This window comes from Lonchura striata, chromosome 17 (genome assembly GCF_050655825.1).
Source record: "Lonchura striata isolate lonStrDom1 chromosome 17, ASM5065582v1, whole genome shotgun sequence".
Taxonomy (NCBI): domain Eukaryota; kingdom Metazoa; phylum Chordata; class Aves; order Passeriformes; family Estrildidae; genus Lonchura; species Lonchura striata.
This window is the reverse complement of record NC_140719.1, coordinates 4,308,490-4,326,537: the sequence shown is the minus strand read 5'-3', so window position 1 is coordinate 4,326,537 and position 18,048 is coordinate 4,308,490. Positions and strand designations below refer to the sequence as shown.

General features: G+C 47.8%; 1 protein-coding gene across 4 annotated transcripts in view; it reads right to left on the bottom strand.

The window, feature by feature from the left end:
- Nucleotides 1-5,353: 5,353 nt before the first annotated feature.
- Nucleotides 5,354-18,048, bottom strand: part of PAPPA (pappalysin 1) — a 180,975-nt gene continuing 168,280 nt past the window's right edge. For 3 of the 4 annotated variants that reach the window (XM_085594030.1, XM_085594031.1, XM_085594032.1), the window contains exons 22-23: nucleotides 11,689-11,792; nucleotides 5,354-11,261 (exon numbers count right to left, since the gene is read on the bottom strand). In XM_085594030.1, the coding sequence (XP_085450156.1) occupies nucleotides 11,204-11,261; nucleotides 11,689-11,792 (162 nt within the window). In that variant the 3' untranslated portion in view covers nucleotides 5,354-11,203. Of the gene's footprint in view, nucleotides 11,793-18,048 lie in introns of all 4 variants that reach the window. The other variant, XM_021551415.4, reaches the window with a different exon arrangement.

The window sequence follows — 18,048 nt, the reverse complement described above, 5'->3', positions numbered from 1 at the left end:
AGAGGTGCTGGCACTGCCCAGGCTGCCCAGGGAATGGGCACGGCCCCGAGGCTGCCAGAGCTCCAGGAGCCTTTGGCCAGCTCTGCCAGGGATGCCCAGGGTGGGATTTTGGGGGATCTGGGCAGGGACAGGAGTTGGGCTCGGGTCCTTTTTGGTCCCTTCCCACTCAGGATATTCCATGATTCTGTGACTATGATCATCCCTCCTGGCATCTGCAGAGCAGGCAGTGCCTCCAGTGCCTGCAGGACAGGTTCCCCCGGACACAGCAGCAGCCACAGGGAGCTTGGCTGGTCCATCCTGCCCCTGCTGCTCACCGGCTGCAGCTCCAGGTGCTTTGAAGCTGTCTTGTTTTCTCAAGGCTCTGGCCCACAGCTGTGCCGTTCCCTGTACTTTATAAACACAGGGGTTTATTTTGTTTTTGTTTGCTTGGCTCGGGGGATGATTCATTTCTCTTGGAAGCCCCGAGCAGCACACAGCGATGGGGAGCAGCTCTGTGGTCTCACTGCAGGCAGTGTTGACCAACCTGAGGGACAAATTGCCTGTGTTTCCTGTAAGGGACTGGGCTGGAGGTGTGACAGGGATAATGCTGCCCCTGGGATTCCTCTCCATTGTGAGTGTGGTGCTAGGTGTTAGGAACAGGAGATGCCAGCCAAAATACAAAGCAGCTGGCTGGCTGCCCCTCAGCATGATTTTCTCCACTCTGAACTGTGTTTTTTGCACCTGGGATGTGCATCCCTCACAGAGCTCTGGGGAAAGGACAGAGAGGCAGCATGGGGATGTTTTGTTGCAGATGGTGATGGAAAGGAGACCTTCAGCTCTGGTAGTCTTGACTGGGAACACAGCAGAAGCACAGGCTGGTTGTGCCCTGGATGCACAGTGCAGCTGTGTCCATTGCAGAGGCTTCGTTTGCTTGTTTTGGAAGGCTGCTGAGGAGCTTTGCTTTGCATCCGTGGTGAGACTGGCTGCTCGTACACGTACATGCACAGAGTGAGTTGTGTGTGAGCCTGTGTTAATATGTACAGAGCAGGTGGAAGAGTCTAGACTTTGGGCTGCAGAGTTTGGTGACCATTAACATGTCGTGAAGCACACCTAGCTCCCAGATCAAAGCCAGGAGAGCCTCTGGCCAGTGATGCTACCTGGCACAGCACACCCAAGCCAAACAAAACGGAGGAATTCATCGAGGTTACACATCCTCCAGCACACAGCTGAAAGGAAGGGTCTGTATTTTCTCCCTGGAAACTTTGGAGAATGTAACCCTCTGGCTTTCAAGATAAACACTTGTAGTCATAGCCCAGCAATGCTGACAGATGGACCTGTGCCTCATAGTGTACACACACACACACACAGACCCCTGCCACTCCTCTGAGTCCCTTGGGGAAAAGGGACCTCAACTCCAAAGCAAATTGCTGCTTCCCCAAGAGCCAGTTCTTTTTGGCAGCCAATACCCTGACTTTGCTGTGCCTGGGCTTTGGCAGAGTAGGGGTGATGCTGTCCCAGGTGGGAGAGCACCAAGGGGTGGATGAAACATGAAAACAAGTGGGGAGAGGGGCAAAAATCCTCCATGTTTAATAGATAAACTACCCTCATCCATTTGAAAAGCTGAAATTATTTCCCTAATGGCATTGCTGGAAAGGGTCACTTGGCTTCAATGGCTCCTGGGTGGAGTGACCAGGTTTAGGATGAGTTGAGGTCAAGAGGAGAAACTTCTCCATGTGTCTCTGCAGTGAGTGTATGTGCAGGTAACAGCATTGACAGAGCAGCCATGGGTGCATCCTGCACAGCCTGGCCCTACTTCCCCCATCCATGCACCCCAGCACTCCATAAACTCCAGCTCAGCGTGGGGACAGGGTTTTCCTGCAGAGAAACCTGTAAGAAGCGTTCACTGCCACTTCCAGCATCCTATGAGAGTCCCACCGGGCACACGCCCTTCTTGAGGGCACCCAAATCTGCCACTTGTCTGGCAGCTCAGAGCTGGTGACAGCTGCAGGTCCCTCCCAGGGCTGTGTGGGGTTGTTCCCTCCGAGGAGCCTGAACAATCCCCATTGTCCCCATGGCCATTGTTCCCCCGCCCTGGTCCTGGCCGGGCTGCAGCTGGCACAGCACACAGAGGGGCTGATTGTTTGGGTTTCTGTGCTGCTGATGACACACCACTTTGGGACAGCTTCTTCCCACGGCAGAGGCCTCTGGAGTCAAGTGCTGCATTTGCTCCTTTATTTATTTGGTTGGTTTCTGCTTTTCCTCTTTTTTTTTTTCTTTAAAAAATAATAAAAAAAATTTCCTTGGTTGGATGGGACTCACTCTGCTGAGGCTGGGGAAGAAGCCAAGGGAGTGTCAGTGGCTGTGCTGTGTGGACAGCCCAGGTTCTCATCATCCCAGGGGGTTCCTGGGGGGACAAAGCCTTGCAGTGGCACTAAGCCATGGCAGTGCCCTGTGGTGCCACAGATGACTCAGTAGCCTGCAAACTCATGCCTTGTTTCCCTGGAGGATATAAACCACACGTTGTACCTGCTGGGCCAGGGGCAGGATTAGCTGTGCAGAAGCTGAGCATCATGACATGAATTGATGTGACTCAAAGGAAAACATTTCTGGTTTATTTTCCTAAGCACACATGGCCTGCCTGCCTCCCCATGATGTTAAATCAGGTCCATGGCTCACAGTGCCACCAGAAGGGTGACATGCCCTGGGCAGCTCTGGACTTGCCAGTGCCCCTCACAGCACTTGGCTGGGGCTGGGAGGAACAAAAATCTGCCAACAGACTCTTGGTTCTGGGCACCAGGAGCTGCCAGGGCTTCAGGGATTGGTTTGAAGCACTGTTGTGCCATGAGGGCTGGGGGGCTTTGAGTGCTTGGGTGGAAAGTTTGAGCATTGCAGTAGTAATAAAGTGTGCAATAAAAAGAACTCCTGTTCCCTTCCCTGCACCTGCCCACCCTCCCATCTCTCCAAGGCTGTTTAGCAGACACTGTGGCATGGAGCCTTACAGAAACACAGCAGCACCAGGGCTTGGGAAAACCCACGATATTAGGGTGGTGTTTGGAAAATAACAGATCTCTGTTACAAGGTGAGTGCCCAATATCAGAGGTGGGTTTTGACATTCAGCCAGAACCATCCCCATATCTCAACTCTTTCATCAAAAAAGACAATGGACTTGAAGCATGAGTAGGTTCACCCCTGTGGGCTGGATGAGGATAAGGGGGAGCAGCAGTGACCTTAGATATGGGGCTCTTCGGTTTCTTTAAAAAAACATATAGCTGGGGAAGTGATTTATAAATTAAAAAACTGGCAGATAACATCTTAAAAGCAGGGTAAGGAGGGTGGCTACAAGGGATGATGTTGCTCTTTGGATTAGTTCTTCATTCATCATAAGCAAATTGATCAAAAGTTGTGAATAACCTTTTATCTGAAAAAAAAATAATCATGAAAGTTATTTTTAACTAACAATCCTCCCCAGGCCCATGAGAAGTCAGCCAAAAGATTGTCAAGACCTTTAAAACTATTTTGACACAGTATTGCCTCACTTGTACTTAAAAAAAAAAAAAATTAAGACCCTGGCCCTTTGGCTGCATTCTATCAGAGAACTTAGGCCAGTTGTTGACTTGAACGATGTAGGCAGCTATTACTCCAATTCAGGGCAGAGGCAAAAATCTGGGGCCATCAGAGTGTTGTGGTAGTTAATGATCAGCAGAAAGCAGAATTCCAGCCTCAGGTCCACTCACATTTCTTCACCTTCCAGATGTGTGTGCTTTAGAAACTGAAAAACTGAGCAGGTGGAATGAACAAGTCCAGGAAAAGGTAGTGCTGGACCAGAAAGGGTTTGCTGAGTTTGTGTGTCAACATGGGTGCAAGCAAGTGAACCCAGGGGCACAAATCTTCCAGCCTGAACATTAATTTGATTTTCAGATATCCTTGTTTACATGGAAAGGAGTTTTTTCATACTTGTGAATAGTTTTCTTTATATTCCAGTTCTCCTATGGAATTTTTTAAGCCTCTGTGTCTTTTTGACATGAAATTTTTCTGCTGTTAACAGCTTCATTTTCCCATTACAGGATGATCTTTAAGGTCCCTTCCAACCCAAGCCATTCTGTGATTCTGTGATTGCCACAGTCACCGATGCCATGGCTGTGAAGCTGTGACTTTGAGCCAGGAGAGGATTTTGCCACATGAATTCAGAGCAATTTCCCCAGCTTTCTTTAGTGATTGATCTCCAGACAAGACACGTAACCTGTACGTAGAAACTGCTGTTCTGACTGTGCATCCCAATTGATCCTGGGGCAGTTTTGCACGTGCAGGAGGAGTGGAGCTGAGCAGAGCCCAGCAGGAGCGAGCTGCCTGCTGTTCCCTGCCTTCATGGCTGCTCCACCTTCAGGTCTTTATTAATGCCTAATAGATAGTTCAACACACAGCCAATTGATTTGTGCATTGCTATAGACACAACCCCTTTAATCCTTCATTCCTGGGCCTTTTTATCTACAGCATGTGCTATTGATGGGGCTGTGTGTGACGCACTTATGCTCCATTAATAATGCATTGACCAAAGACAAGGATGGTATGGAAAACACAATGCATCCTTGCTCATGAGATTTCTGTCTCTCTCTGCTCAATATGTTACAGTGTCTTTTCACAGGTAAAATGCAAAACATTTTTTTACTGATTTATTTATGCCAGAGTAAAAAAAAAAAAAAAGAAAAAAAAGTATTTATTCTCATCCCTCAGTATAATGCCCTCACCACACACAAATTATTGGTGAGCACCTCACAATGCCATGGTCTGGTGGGGAGACTGCAATCCCAGCCCTCTCTAGAGCACTGGAGATTGATTTATCTTTATTTGTCTGTTTTTTCATGTGTCCAAAGGCTCTGTGCTTTGGGATGTTCAGGTCGCTGGCTGCACATAGTTTGCTTTCAGCCTTGCTTCCCTTCTAAGTAATACCCCTAAGCCAAGGCAGGCTCCCACTGGGAGTGGATTTCTGGATGAACACGTTCTGCATGTGAGGAAGAAGCTAAGCAGAATATGGACAACATGATTTTCAAGCTCTCTCACACCAAAACCTCAACCAGCCTGCCTGGAGAGAAACAGGACCTGAACCCCCTTGGCAGAGCCAAACCCACTGGAGGCGAAACGGCCTCACAGGGCCCTGGCCAGCGCTGCCTCCCTCCATCCACTGCAGCCCCCCTGGCAAAACACAGCGGGTTTCAACCCCCTGCCCCAAAAGCAAAGAGCTGGAGCAGGATGCTGAGCAGCTGTGCAGCCAGATGTGCGACCCCACAGCCGCTCACTGGCCAGGCTGGGTACCCCTGTGGGCGTTGCTCAGGACCCGCTCGACCGCAAGCAAAGGAGACGTGGCAAGAGCGAGAGGTCCAGTTCAGAACTCTTTAATACAAGCTTATATTGTTTGTGTTTCTGATTCTCTGTTCTCCCAACATCTGGGGACATTAACCCTCATATGTGTGTGAGCATGTGTATGAAGATATATACAAAATCACACAGTTAAATATTTAAGCATACAAGGTATTATATATTTATATAATATAGAACTTTAGGGTATAGGAATCAACAATGGCAAAATATTTCTGATGAATCTGACATAACTTTTTTTTTTTTGAGTGAAACATGACCTGTTTTGAAAGACCAGAGGAAGCTGTTGCTTATTCAAAGAAAGAGAAAAAAGCTGTATAAAGAAATTCTGTGAAAATGATTTAAAAAACATCATGAACCAAAAAAGGACAACTGTTAAAAACTGTATTGAAAAAAAAATAAATTAGATGAACAATTGTGTAAATATAAATTAAAAAAGATGACAATCTTAATAAATAAGCTTTACTATTTACATCTTTATATATTGCTTGGAGACTTAAATTAGATCCGTTAAAAACAAACGAACGCAAAATAAAACCCAAAATTGGAGCAGCAAACGTACAGGCGTGAGGTACAGAATTAAGGGTTGAACTGTATTTTGCTTGTTTCTTTTTTTTTTTTTTTTCTTTTCTCTTTTATACAGTAGACCAGTAGAATTCTTGTGAAAATAGATCCTCAGCACTTCATTGGAGTATTGGTTGACGTGGCTTCCAAAAGGTGCCAAGAAAGATTCCATAATAATAATAATAATAATAATAACAACCATAATAATCATAATAATTATAATAAAAAGATACAATATGATACATAAATATGGAAGAGCAGTTGGTAATATGAATACATTTTTCTCTAGACGAGATCACAGTTTTATTTGTAAATATTACACTGATATATATATAATATTACACATATAATATTATATATATATCACATATATATTTTTATATATATTTATATATATAGAATGGCTCAATCCTGCTCCCAGTGAAGTCAACAACAACAAAAACCTGTGTTGACCTGATGGGAGCAAAATTCAGCCTCTCATCTGCAGACAGGTACGTAATTACAGAGGCCGTACAATGCAAACTCCACAATGGTTCCGATTCCCTCTTGAATTGCTGGTGAAATGTTTTGTTAAAGCCCTGGTTCTTTGCACTCAGAAGATGGAAACTGGTGGTTGAATGTGGCCTCACCAAAAGAAGGAAAAAACCAAAAGACTAAAAACTAAGCCAGAATGGGAACCAAAGACAGCTTGGACTCGTTAGCTCCGCATCTCGACCCAACAGGACTAGAACTACCAACAAGTAGCACCAAGACTCCTCACTGAACACCTGAAGCCAACCCAAGCTCTTGAGTGTGGCCTCAGAGGAAGTGACTCTCATTCTTAATGAATCTTGGATGTGTAGATCCGGTGAAAAGGGGAAAACACAGTTTGCCAAATGAAGACAGAAACAAAACATTAAGCCTCGCTTTGCTCCTGCTAAAAGGAACAGGGGGGTTTGAACCCCCCCAGGTGGCAGGAACAGCCCAACACCAAATCCCTATTGCCCAAATTGACCATAGCTCCAAGGAAAATACATCTTGGGCCACCTGGACCTGCTCCTGCTGATGTTCTGCTCATGCTTCCACTGAACTCAGTGGTCAAGGTCCTCCAGGGAAAGGAGACTGTTCTTGGGGCTTTGGTACGCCCACCATATAAGGTCACCCAGAGGCAGGAGTGCTGCTGCACCCTCAGCAGGGAAGTGGCCCTCCCCAGAGGATGAGTAACATGGAAAAAATCTAAAACAGATCAGCTCAGCTGCACCACTGAGACCAACATGGGGCCCACAACCATAAAGATATCTAGAGATACCTAGAGCATATCTCTGTGAGGCATGTGGTCCTCTCCCAGTGATATGAACATGCCCATCAACTCTCACTGGGGCCTCCAGGGATTGGGCAGCGGAGGGCAAGATGCTGCTGAAAGGCTGGGAATTTCCAGATGCTGCTGAAAGACTGGGAATTTTGGCATCCAAAATAATTCAAAGGCCAGACTTCCAGCTCTGAAACCCCTCTGGGCATCCCAGCCTTGGCTGATTTCACCCCATCTCCTACTGTCTTCTAATGGGCACAACAGGCTGGAATGTGGGAAGGTGGTGGTCAGCACCCCGCTTCCCCAAAGTGGGAATTACCTGTCTGCTCAGGTAGCAGCTTTCTCCTTCCCCCTTCACCCCAGTCTCTCACAGCTCTCCGGGATTCAGACTGTGCAGTGCTTCTGAGTGCAGTAATTAGAGCACAGTGAAATACTGATTAAATGAGTATGTACAGTTGGATAACGTAAAAATAAGCACAAATACACACTTAGAAAAATAATCTGGAAAAAAAAATAACAAACTCCACCCCCTCCCTCCCCCCACAAACAACAATATACCAGGGGATAACCCCTTAGCCTTAGTTCCTGGACTTATCACAACACACGAGGAAAACAAAACCAGACAATGTTATAAAACCTCACGGTACTTCTAGGGAAATCTACACTTAGTATCTAGCTCTCTACTCAGCTGGCAGAATCGGTGTTTTCCTTTCAAACACACAAAAATAGGCTTTGCTCTTCTTGGATTTGGATTATGCGGGTTTTCTTTTCTTTTTCTTTTCTCCATTTTTTATGGGTTTTGTTGTTTTCTTTTTTTTCTCTCCTATTCCTCTCTGTAAAGCCTCACACATTATTTTTTTTTCCCCCATTTGAATCACTTGCAGCAAAAAAACCTTTTGTTGGCTATGGGGCTTTCTTTTCTCTCTCTCTTTTTTTTTTTTTTCCCTTTTTTTTTCTTTTTTTTCTTAGACACAGGTAAAACCTAAAACAAACCGACAGTTACAACCAAGTGAAACTGAAACTAGAAGGGAGGTAGCTGGAACCCGATTCCAAGAATCCTCTGGTGCCATCCTCCTTTCTCAGCCTGGGGGTGACAGCGGAAGATGCAAGAAAAGCAGGAGGACACCAGCTCAGCCTTTCTGCGAGATGGTGGGGAGGGAGAGGGGTAGCAGCTGATTGGAGTTTCCCACCCCACCGTGCACCATTCACCGCTTTCTGCTCCAGCCTTCCCTCCTGCTGGCCATGGACATCCCCCACAGCCTGCTGGCCCCACATAAGGTGCAGCCCTGGCTCACTGTCTGTGACAGAGAAAATCTTGGCACTAATGTGAACTGGATTTTATGAGCAGCTAAATTTCACCAGCATCAGCAGCCTCTTCTCTTCCCCCAAGTTTCTGGTTTGATGTTGTCCTGTGCCGCTGGCTCAGCGGGTGGAGTGGGGGTTGATGTTCCTCTCACCTTCCACCCGCTGGCCACCACAGTCACGGAAGGTTTTTCTAGGGCTCCACTGGGCATTTGAGGCCCATAAGTGGTAGATGATGTGAGGATCCAGCTGGCCTTGCCCAGGGTTGGAAGCACAGGGGACAAGACCTGAGCATGTGTCCATTCCCCACAGCTCCCCTCTTGGCATCTCTCTGGGTGCTTGGTACAGCACCTGAAAATGCAGAGGGGATTTGCCCCATTGGAAAACCAAAAACAACAAACCATTGGATTTAACATGACTCAGAGCAGAACTTTTTTCCACTCCTGATCCTATCAGACCTACTGGAGGAGATGGACAGTGCCAACATAGTAGTTAAAATCAAAACCAAATAGCAGCATGGAAAGCCTGCCGGTGGAACAGGGAGCTGGGGCACACCAGGACTGCAGGAGGGAAGCTGAGGAGTGAGGCTGTGCTGGTGAGAAGCCACTCTGCCTTGAGCTGAGGTCTCCAGCTCAGCAATCAGGGGCTGGCCCTGGCTGGCCAGGGGGGTTCAGCTGGCTTGAGCTCCTGTGAGCCCACAGCAGCAAGTGGCAATAATGCCTGTACAGACCTGTTTCTCCTGGGCACTGTCCAAGTGGGGAAAGCAGATGGGAAATCTCCTCCATCCTGGGCTCTGCACTGGGAAGGGCATTTTCAGGATGCACTCAGGAGCTGAACTGAGGCTCCCTGCTGGGATGAAACCCAGGTGGGATGGAGAGGGGAAATCGTGCCAGGATGCCTCATTCAGGATGTGCAAGTGTTGTCAGTCTGAAAGGCTTTTGAGGTTGTGAGCTCTTCTGATAGTCTGGGTGGCACATGAACAAACTGCCAACAAAACAGGGAAGGGCAAAGGGACCAGAAGGAAGCAGCAACCTTTGCACAGTTATTTACTTCCCGTATTAGTTAGAAGGCAAAGGGCAAAAGTGGAAGCTTATGCCACTGCTCTCTAAACTGGGGGATGTTCAGTCTAACTCCATGGCAGGAGCCCCGATCCCACTGCACCTCCCTTTCCAGGACACTCCTGCACAGAGGGAGCAGAAACGTCCACACAGCTCCCACGGCCAGGCCTTCTCTGGGAATAGCTGGAGCTTCACAACAGAGAGCTCCTCACCTTCATAATGACAATCCCCTCTCCAGGCCTTTACTTCAGTTATTGAAATTCTACTCTGGTTTATTCCAATAGAAACAACCCCAACAATGAGTAGCTAGAACCTGGCTCCCTGCACCTACTATACTATTTTTCCATTTCTAGTTCTCCAAATCATTTTTACATCTATCTCCATGACATCTGCACCTAAATGACCCCTGCCCTTACCCATCTACCTTGCTCCAGTGCCTAAAGCAGGAGTTAAAAAAAAATCTTTTTTACTTTACCCAGTAGATCGTGCAAGTCACAACAGTTCCAAGGAGCAAACAAACTTAACACTGGGAGGGATGCTCTTTTGGATGTGTGCTCTTCTTAGCAGGAGCTTGGAGCACATGCCCAAGCCACACTGGAAAGATCTCTGGGATTTCCCTGGGATGGGCTGCAGCAGCAGCAGCACTGGATGCCCTGGGTATCTCAATGTAATGAGCCCTGTAAGGAGGGGGATCACTGAGGGTCTGGCACACGCTCCCCTCTGGGCTGAAGCAGGAGGATGACAGGGAAGTGTGAGATCTGCTGCAGCTAATGCCCTTCTTTCTGGAAGATTACAAACAGCTAGGCTCCTGGTCTATGCCAAGTGTCCGACCCACTGATCTGGCAGCTAAATACTGACAAATATGGCCGAAATTCTAATACTGTCTCCTATGGGCCTTTCCTCAGAGCAGATGTCTCCTCCCCCTCTTTCCCTCTCCCAAGAAAACAGGAGCATGAAGCAGCTGTCAGAATCAGATCACCATAAGAGTGGGATGGAGGAGGCCTGGAGAACCACTTGGCAGGGTGGAGACCAGAAAGCAGATTCCTTTGGCTGGCTGGTGTCCTGTTTTCTTGCCCCAGTGCTGAGGAAGAGACCAGAGGGTTTGAAAGGCAGGTTGTAGGTAAGCTTTAAGGCAGACTGTTTGGTTGCATGGGGTTGTTTTTCACCCTGTCCTGACACAGTAAGGAAACTATTTGTATGGGACATAGCAGCAGGAGTAGCAGCAGCAGACATGCTCAAATGACAAGTGTGGGTGTGAGCTCCCCTCTCTGTGCTCGTCAGAAGCAATCACCCATGTTCCTCAATGCCAGTCCTAAGACTCCCCACTCCCTCACTCCACCACGGGACCACCTGCCCAACTCCACACAGAAACGCCCAGAAGCCCTGTAGGCTACAAGGGGGCTTTTTGTTGGCTCTTTGAGGGCAGGGGGAGAAGGAGGAGCTGTACAGAAAAGCCACTGCAGTCTGCTGAGCTGCCTGGATGGAAGTAGCATTCCTGTGAGGAGCAGATGCATCCCTCATCTCGAGCTGGCTGGGTACCTGTCAAGTCACTTGCCAAGAGGCCCAGCCCTGTGGAGATCCCACCCCGACCATAGTGCCCCGAGCATGCGATACCTTGGCATTCAGCATCAGAAAAGGCTCAGCTTGGAGTCCTCCAAGAGCTCAGCCTCTTCCACGAACGGTCTGAGTTGTGAGTGCTGGGGAGGGGAAAGTGTTTTTGTGTTGATCATAATCTCTCACTCTTTCTCTCTCTCTTTCTCTACTTATTTCTATAAATATGTGTACATAAATAGTTTGTTTCTTGCCTTGAATCTAGATATGAACTGTTCAAATTAGGTGGGCATAACATGCTGTTTTGATACATGAAAGTCATCTTGACTTGACTCTTTTTTTTTTTTTTTTCTCATGATCACCATTTATGATATAATTAATACATAAACCCCTACTTTGAGTTCTCCTTGGGCAAAAATTAAAGGCAGACTGGTTGAATTCTAAGGGTCCCTGGTGCAGAAATGCCATCCAGTTGAGCAGCTAAATGTTAAAAACGATACCAAAAGGGATGTGGTGTCTCTCCTAGCCTGCCTTGAGCAGTGTGGTCCTCCTTTCCACGTCACTTGGCTTTACCCAAGACTGAAGCCACGGAGATCTTTCTGGTTGTGCTCTTGGGCGTTGGGGTCCCGGCAAGCACACTCTCCTTGTAGGTCACAGGACATAGGAAACGGTGTCACCTGGGAAAGAAGCCAAAAACACAAAGGCATGAAGGAAGGAACACACCTACAGCAGCCTGGAGAACAAAAAAGGTCTCTGGGGTGAAATCCTCAGAGATCAGCTGCAATCTTCACTCTGTTATTTTTTACAGTGATTTATGTTAATGCTGAGCTGGTGCTGCTCAGAGGTTCCTAAGGGTCTGTGGTTTGGGTGCTGCTGCTTTATTTAAGTCCATTTGTGCACTTGACTGTGAATGTTCTTGGGTTCAGTTCCTCAGGAGCAGAACCAAACACTGTCTCACAGATCAGTGAAGCTGAAGTCCAGCAGAGACTTCCTGGAACACCTCTTGTGTTTGAGGTCAGGAGACCCAGCTAAAAGACACTGAGGCTCAGCAGAGGAATGCAGGGGGAGACTGCTGCATTCTCCATCTGTCATCTCTCTGTGACCCCGCTGGAGAAGTGTGGGAAGGAGCTGAAACAACAGCCTGTGAAGCCTGCCCACTGAAAGCTGACTTGGGCCTCTTGCATCATACTATTTACCTGCAGAAAAGGTAATAGGACAAGTGTCTCACTTGCCCTGAAGTGAATTCCCAAGAATTTCTCCCATCTGCACAGACTGAACAAATGACCTCATTCCCCTCCTTTACACTCCTTCCAAGGCAGTGCCACAACCTGTTCCAATGTTCCCAGCAAGGGCTGCACACACTGTGTCTGCTCCCCCTGGCTCTGCTGCCACACGCTCACTCTCCCTTTCACAAACACTTTTCTCCAGGCTACGAAGCCTGAGTCTGCCTGTTCCCTATGCATCACCCACAGCCCATCTAGGAATGCAGGCCCAGCATTGTGCTGTCATCTCCATCTAGACCTTCCACACGAGTCCCTGCCTGTCCCTCTCCAGGATGCCTTTCTCCTGACGCACACGATTTGGGAAGGAGGGGTGTGGAGCTTTATTTCACAACTGGGTAGCCTAAGGCAGGGACATGCTGACAGAGACACTAAATAGCCAACGTTCATCACCAAATCAGGGCTTAGAGAGCCTCCCCCCTTTGCATTTGATTCCATTCACAGAAGACCTGACCCTCCAGGTGGAATAGGGTGATGTCTTTTCTTCGAGCTATGGCCTCGGTTACTTATGAACTAAATAACCAGTGAATAATCTGAATTTACAATTGCACAAAGATGGGGATTGCAAAGAGAAGAAAGAGTCCAAACAGTTAGAAGCTAATGAATCCAAATAACTGGCAACTGAATAAGTTTATAAACTGCAGAAAACAATAGGAACTTAAGGGTCACTTGATCCAACAGAAGCCAGCCTGAGCAGGACTGTCTCATATCACAGTGTTATGAATATTCTTAGATAGGAAAACAGAGAAATCTGTAAACAATGGGGCTTGGGGAGGAGGCTGAGGAGGGATTGTTTTATGACTGAGTTAAAATACTGGAAAGGAAAAAGATACATGCAAAATAAAAATTGAGTTTTTCTGTTCAGTGTAGAAGGAAACATTTTGGTTTAGATTATCTGCTACATTTCAGGTTTGACCTTTCCTTTCAAGACAAACAAATAAAAAAGGCTACTTCACAGCAAAAGTTATGTCTTGAAATAAAAACTTGTTTCACTTAGAAAATGCTCAAACAAAACATTTAAGTATGCCTGGAGTTTTCCCCTATTTTCATTTTTTTTAATCCTGAATCATTCAGTTCAATCTCGATTTGGCAATGACTTTGACTTAAAAAATCCTCCCCGATGTACAATGAAGCTACTGGTTGGAGGCGAGACCTGGGAACCTGATTCTTTCATTTGTCTTGATCAAGTTTTTCCTCTCCCTGGCCTGGGTTCCCTGTGTTTGCCTGTAACAACCTGAAAAAGGAGATTAAGTAGCCCCTTCATTCAGAGGAGAGACAGGGAAGATGGATCCACACTTTGCATTGAACACAGGTCAGCTACACACCCAATTGGGGCATTTCAGTAAAGTGTCTGGAATTAGTGGTGACAGCCTACTGCACTTAGTCTCTGCTGCTGTCCAGGCTTAAGCAGGATGTGCTGCAGGCACAGAGATCCCAAACATGCTCCCATTTCACCTGCAGGAACATTGGAGCCAGGAGAGAAAGGTCTGCATGGCTCTGTCTCCAAACCACCAGCTCACATTCCCCTCACCTACTTTCTGCTGAAACAGCAGCCTTAGACACCCAAACTGGCATGAGTTTGATGTTGCCTCAAGTGCTCTACCTCCTTCAGTCTCTCTCCTCCCATTTCTCCTCGTGAATCCCTTGTTTTCCTCTTTGCTTTCTCACAAGCTGTGCTCAGCCCTGGAGCGACCTGAAAAGGTGCACGTACGAGACAGGATTGCTGCTGCACTACAGCCAGTTCCTGGGGAGATGGAGCAACCAGAGAAGAAATGTCTGGCTGTTTATTGTCTCCCAACAGTGGTCATGGATAGAAGAGCAGAAGCTTTCTCTGAGGCAGAGCTGTGGCCCCCAGAGCAGACAGCTTTGTGGCTCAGCAGCAGTTCCCAGCAGTGGGTAGCCTGATGGAGAAGGGTTTCTTCCTGATCAGATCAGTCTTATTCACTTTATGTCCCTTATGGAGGCTTTTTATGCAATTTGATTTTTACTGTGCTATTGTCCAGATGAATTGTTTTGTCTTATGGCAGTGAGCTCCAGAGATCAGTTTCCTATTATGTGAAAAGGCAGAGATTTCTATGGTAATAAGCACAGACACAGTCATATTAGACATGACAAAATTCTCCAAAAACTTAGCAGTAATACCAGGTTTTCCACTTTAAACAACTTTTATAACAAATACACATTTGAGTTCCCCAAGGACCTGATTTCCATAGGTATTTAGGGAACTTAACCCACACACAGAATCTGCTGGGACTGTCTGAAGTACCCAGCTCAAGGAAATTGTAAAAGCCCTTAGAAGAAGGGCTGTCTGTTGCCTTGGGCTCACACAGTGACAGCCTCTGGAGTACACGGCCATGAAATAGAGCTGCTGGATGTGCTAGAAATAATAAATGCTGAGCCTTTCACTGAATGATAGCCCATTTAGGTGTGGAACCCAGATATACATACTCCAAGATTAACTGCCTCTTTTCTTTTTAAATAGGTCTCTGAAAGCCCAACTCATTACCAGAATACACGACCTGCATAGGAATTTCCAGATAGACCCAGGGTAGAGCCAGGAGTAAGGAGTCAGATCCTCTTCCTTCAAAACACCAAGCCCTGCATTTCACCTGTGTTCATCTCCCCATGTAGAAAACCCAGAAAAAGTCTAGGAGGGTGAGAAGAAAAAGCTAAAAAGAAAAAGTTAAAAATTAAACTTGGAGCCTGTTTTTGACATTTGATAAAGTAATGCAAGATACTGTATCCTCAGACCAGCTAAAGGAGATTGAAAAAGACATAAGTGAAGAGCACAGCTCCGCACACCTACGCACAAAGCTCTTGGAGATGATCCAGAACAGTAATGGCACTGGATCAACAGCGCTCAGGGGAATGTGAGTCACACCAGAACCACACTGGACCACAGACTATCCATCATCAAGAGAAAAGAGATACAACCTCCATCATTCCTGTCAGCTGGAGTGTGCAGGACATGACACATCCTGCTCTGAACGTAGAGGAGCAAGGGCAGCAGGTGTGGGCTCACAGCTTGGGCGGGAGGCTGGCACAGACACCCAGGTGTAACTCACGGGGGATCCAAAACACCTCGACCGACTCACCACCATTGCTGCACAGTGCATGACCTCAGACTTCCTTCTCCACCAAGGCATGGGAGAGTGATGAGACTCTGGATAAAGTCAAACTGCCTCTTAGAAACAGGGCTAGATTTGTTCCCAGCTGTGGGAACAAAGGCAACAATGCGACAGAGCAATGCAGAGCTGGGATGCAGGTCATGGAACGAGTGAGAGGTCATAACTCCTCACTACATGCACCTATCTGAAGAGGCTGGTGACATCCCAAGGCTGATCCCTGCTGAGAAAGGCCAGTCTGTAGGCCATTGGTGGGAATGTTGACAGGAGAAATCCCAGACTGGTAGAGGGAGGGATGGAAAACAGCTCTGCAAAGGCTGTGAGCTTGTCCCTCACCGAGTCTGGTATCAGGCTGACCTGGCTGTGCCTTCTGCCCGTGCCTGGGGTTGGTTCAGCAGCACCAGGGCAGGCAGGATCGGGCCCAGGGAGGGGGGAACAGGGGAGGAGGGCTGCAAAGTGTTGGGAAACAGGCTGTTGTTAGATTTCAGCCCTGAAGTGTTTGCGAAATCTCCCAGACAGGCCTCACTGGGGCTGAGGAGGCCCTGCTGCAGGCAGAGCCGGGGCGGGCAGCGTGGCCTGGGAGATAAGTGTGGCAGCCTGTGCTGAGTGTCACAGCCCTGTGCCTCCCCAGAGCCGCCCAGCTCAAACACCAGGGACTATTCTGTTCCCTGACAAGGCCCTTGTGGGATAAAAACGCATCTTGGAAGGGTCTTCCCAGTGGTTTTCAGCATTGAGGTCACCAGTTTAAGATAACGGAGCAAGAGCGACCCCCCTTTAGCTCTGAGTGCTGGTATGTGGGTTCACACCTAGGGCACTGCTCCAGAGGGCCTGGGAAGACAAAGCTGGCAGGAAACCTCCTTTCCATGCAGCACATGCAGTTCTAAAAGCCTGAGTTTTTGTTAACTACCCCTCCATAAACTGAACATTCCCCCAGTGAAACCAGAAAGTGCGGCGTATCGAGTCGTAGCTCAGCTGAACACAACAGATGCTCTGCTCTCTCCATCGTGTGCAAACTGGGAGCTGCCTCACCAGAACCAGTGGGAGCAGGATGGCCCAAAGCCAGCAGGGATTCCCGGGAAAGCCCAGCCCGCATGGATCCCGCATCCCCGCCTGCCCGCGGAGCAGAGCGAGGGAGCCCGCTTGCCAAACCACACGGAGCTCAGTTGCTCAGCAATCAGCTGTGCTTCCTACTCTCATGCTACTGATTGTGCAAACATGAATGCAATTAGTCTAAATAATCACCAAAGATTTAATAGGAGCCAGACCACCCAGAGGCCAAATAGCTGGCGGTGGAGCAGGGAAGGTTTGTTCGCTGTTTTTTGTAACACTTGCTAATGAAGTGAGGTCGGATAGCAAAGCAAACACCCTCCACCAGCACATCCCCTGGGAATGCCGTATGTTGTGGGAAGTCCCATGTCCCTTGAAGCCAAGAACAGTTCTCTCAGGATAGGCAACATGTGCTGCTACCATCACTGCTTTTAATTTATTGACGCCTGGAACGCCTCCCTGAAGGATTATGAAACCAAGCTCTGAGCCCCAAAATAAGCTCCCATCCCAACCAACCCTGACTGGAAACGCTCCTCTCACACGGCAAACAGCTACAGCCACTGAGCCTGTGACCGAGGGCTGGTGGGGAAGTGAGTTCACCCACACGCTGGGGAGAACCCGCGTGCTTGGAGTGCTCAGCCGCTTCCAGAGGCATGAAGCAACACTCAGCATTGTACCCTGCCTTCCTCCCTGCTCACCCACCATTCATTCTATCTCCCTGGCTAATTATAGAGCTGACAAACACACCCAGCTGGGGACAGGCGAGTAGTTAGGAGCAGCACCGTGGCAGGAGCATCAGTACTTCTGGATAAAGAGGATTTCCTCAGCTGGGGTGGTCACTTAAGCTTCTAATGCCTCAAAACTATGTTGTGGCAATGAAGAAAGATCTGAGATTGCCTAAGAAGGTCTGTGTTGCAGTCAGAGAGTTGGGAGAAGGTGCTTATTTCTCCCAAATACCAAGAAGTGGTTATTTCTGTTGGCTTAGGGGTAGGACTGCAGAGTCATCCCTCCCCTTCCTGAGGAGACAGGGACAGCTTTTGGAAATCCCTGCTGGAGCCAGCAGCAGCCCCTCAGTTCAAAGCTCCTTTCTTTAGGCCTTGAATTCTCGGCCATAAAGTCTCTGAAGAGGTTTTGATAACTGGCCTATCTTTTAGATAAGCAAAGCTTTGGATAAATCCCACACAGCCCTCTATCTACCACAAGCCCTCATTTGTTTTCCGCCAAGGCACTTGCTGGTTTTCCTCTCCAAGGTGTTGGACAGAAATGTCAAGAGGCTGAAGGGACAGGACAATTTTTCTCTTTTTTTACCAAGTGCTATGGGGCGAAGCAGTTGAAGGAAAACCTGAGTGATAATTGAGTGAGGCAGGTTTTTCTCACGGGAGCTGTAGGTTTATCCCTTATGCAACAAAAAGGAAAGGCAGAGAGGAAAGACAGATGAAAGTTCACCCTTACAACTGGCTGAAGTTGAGGGAAATTTAAAA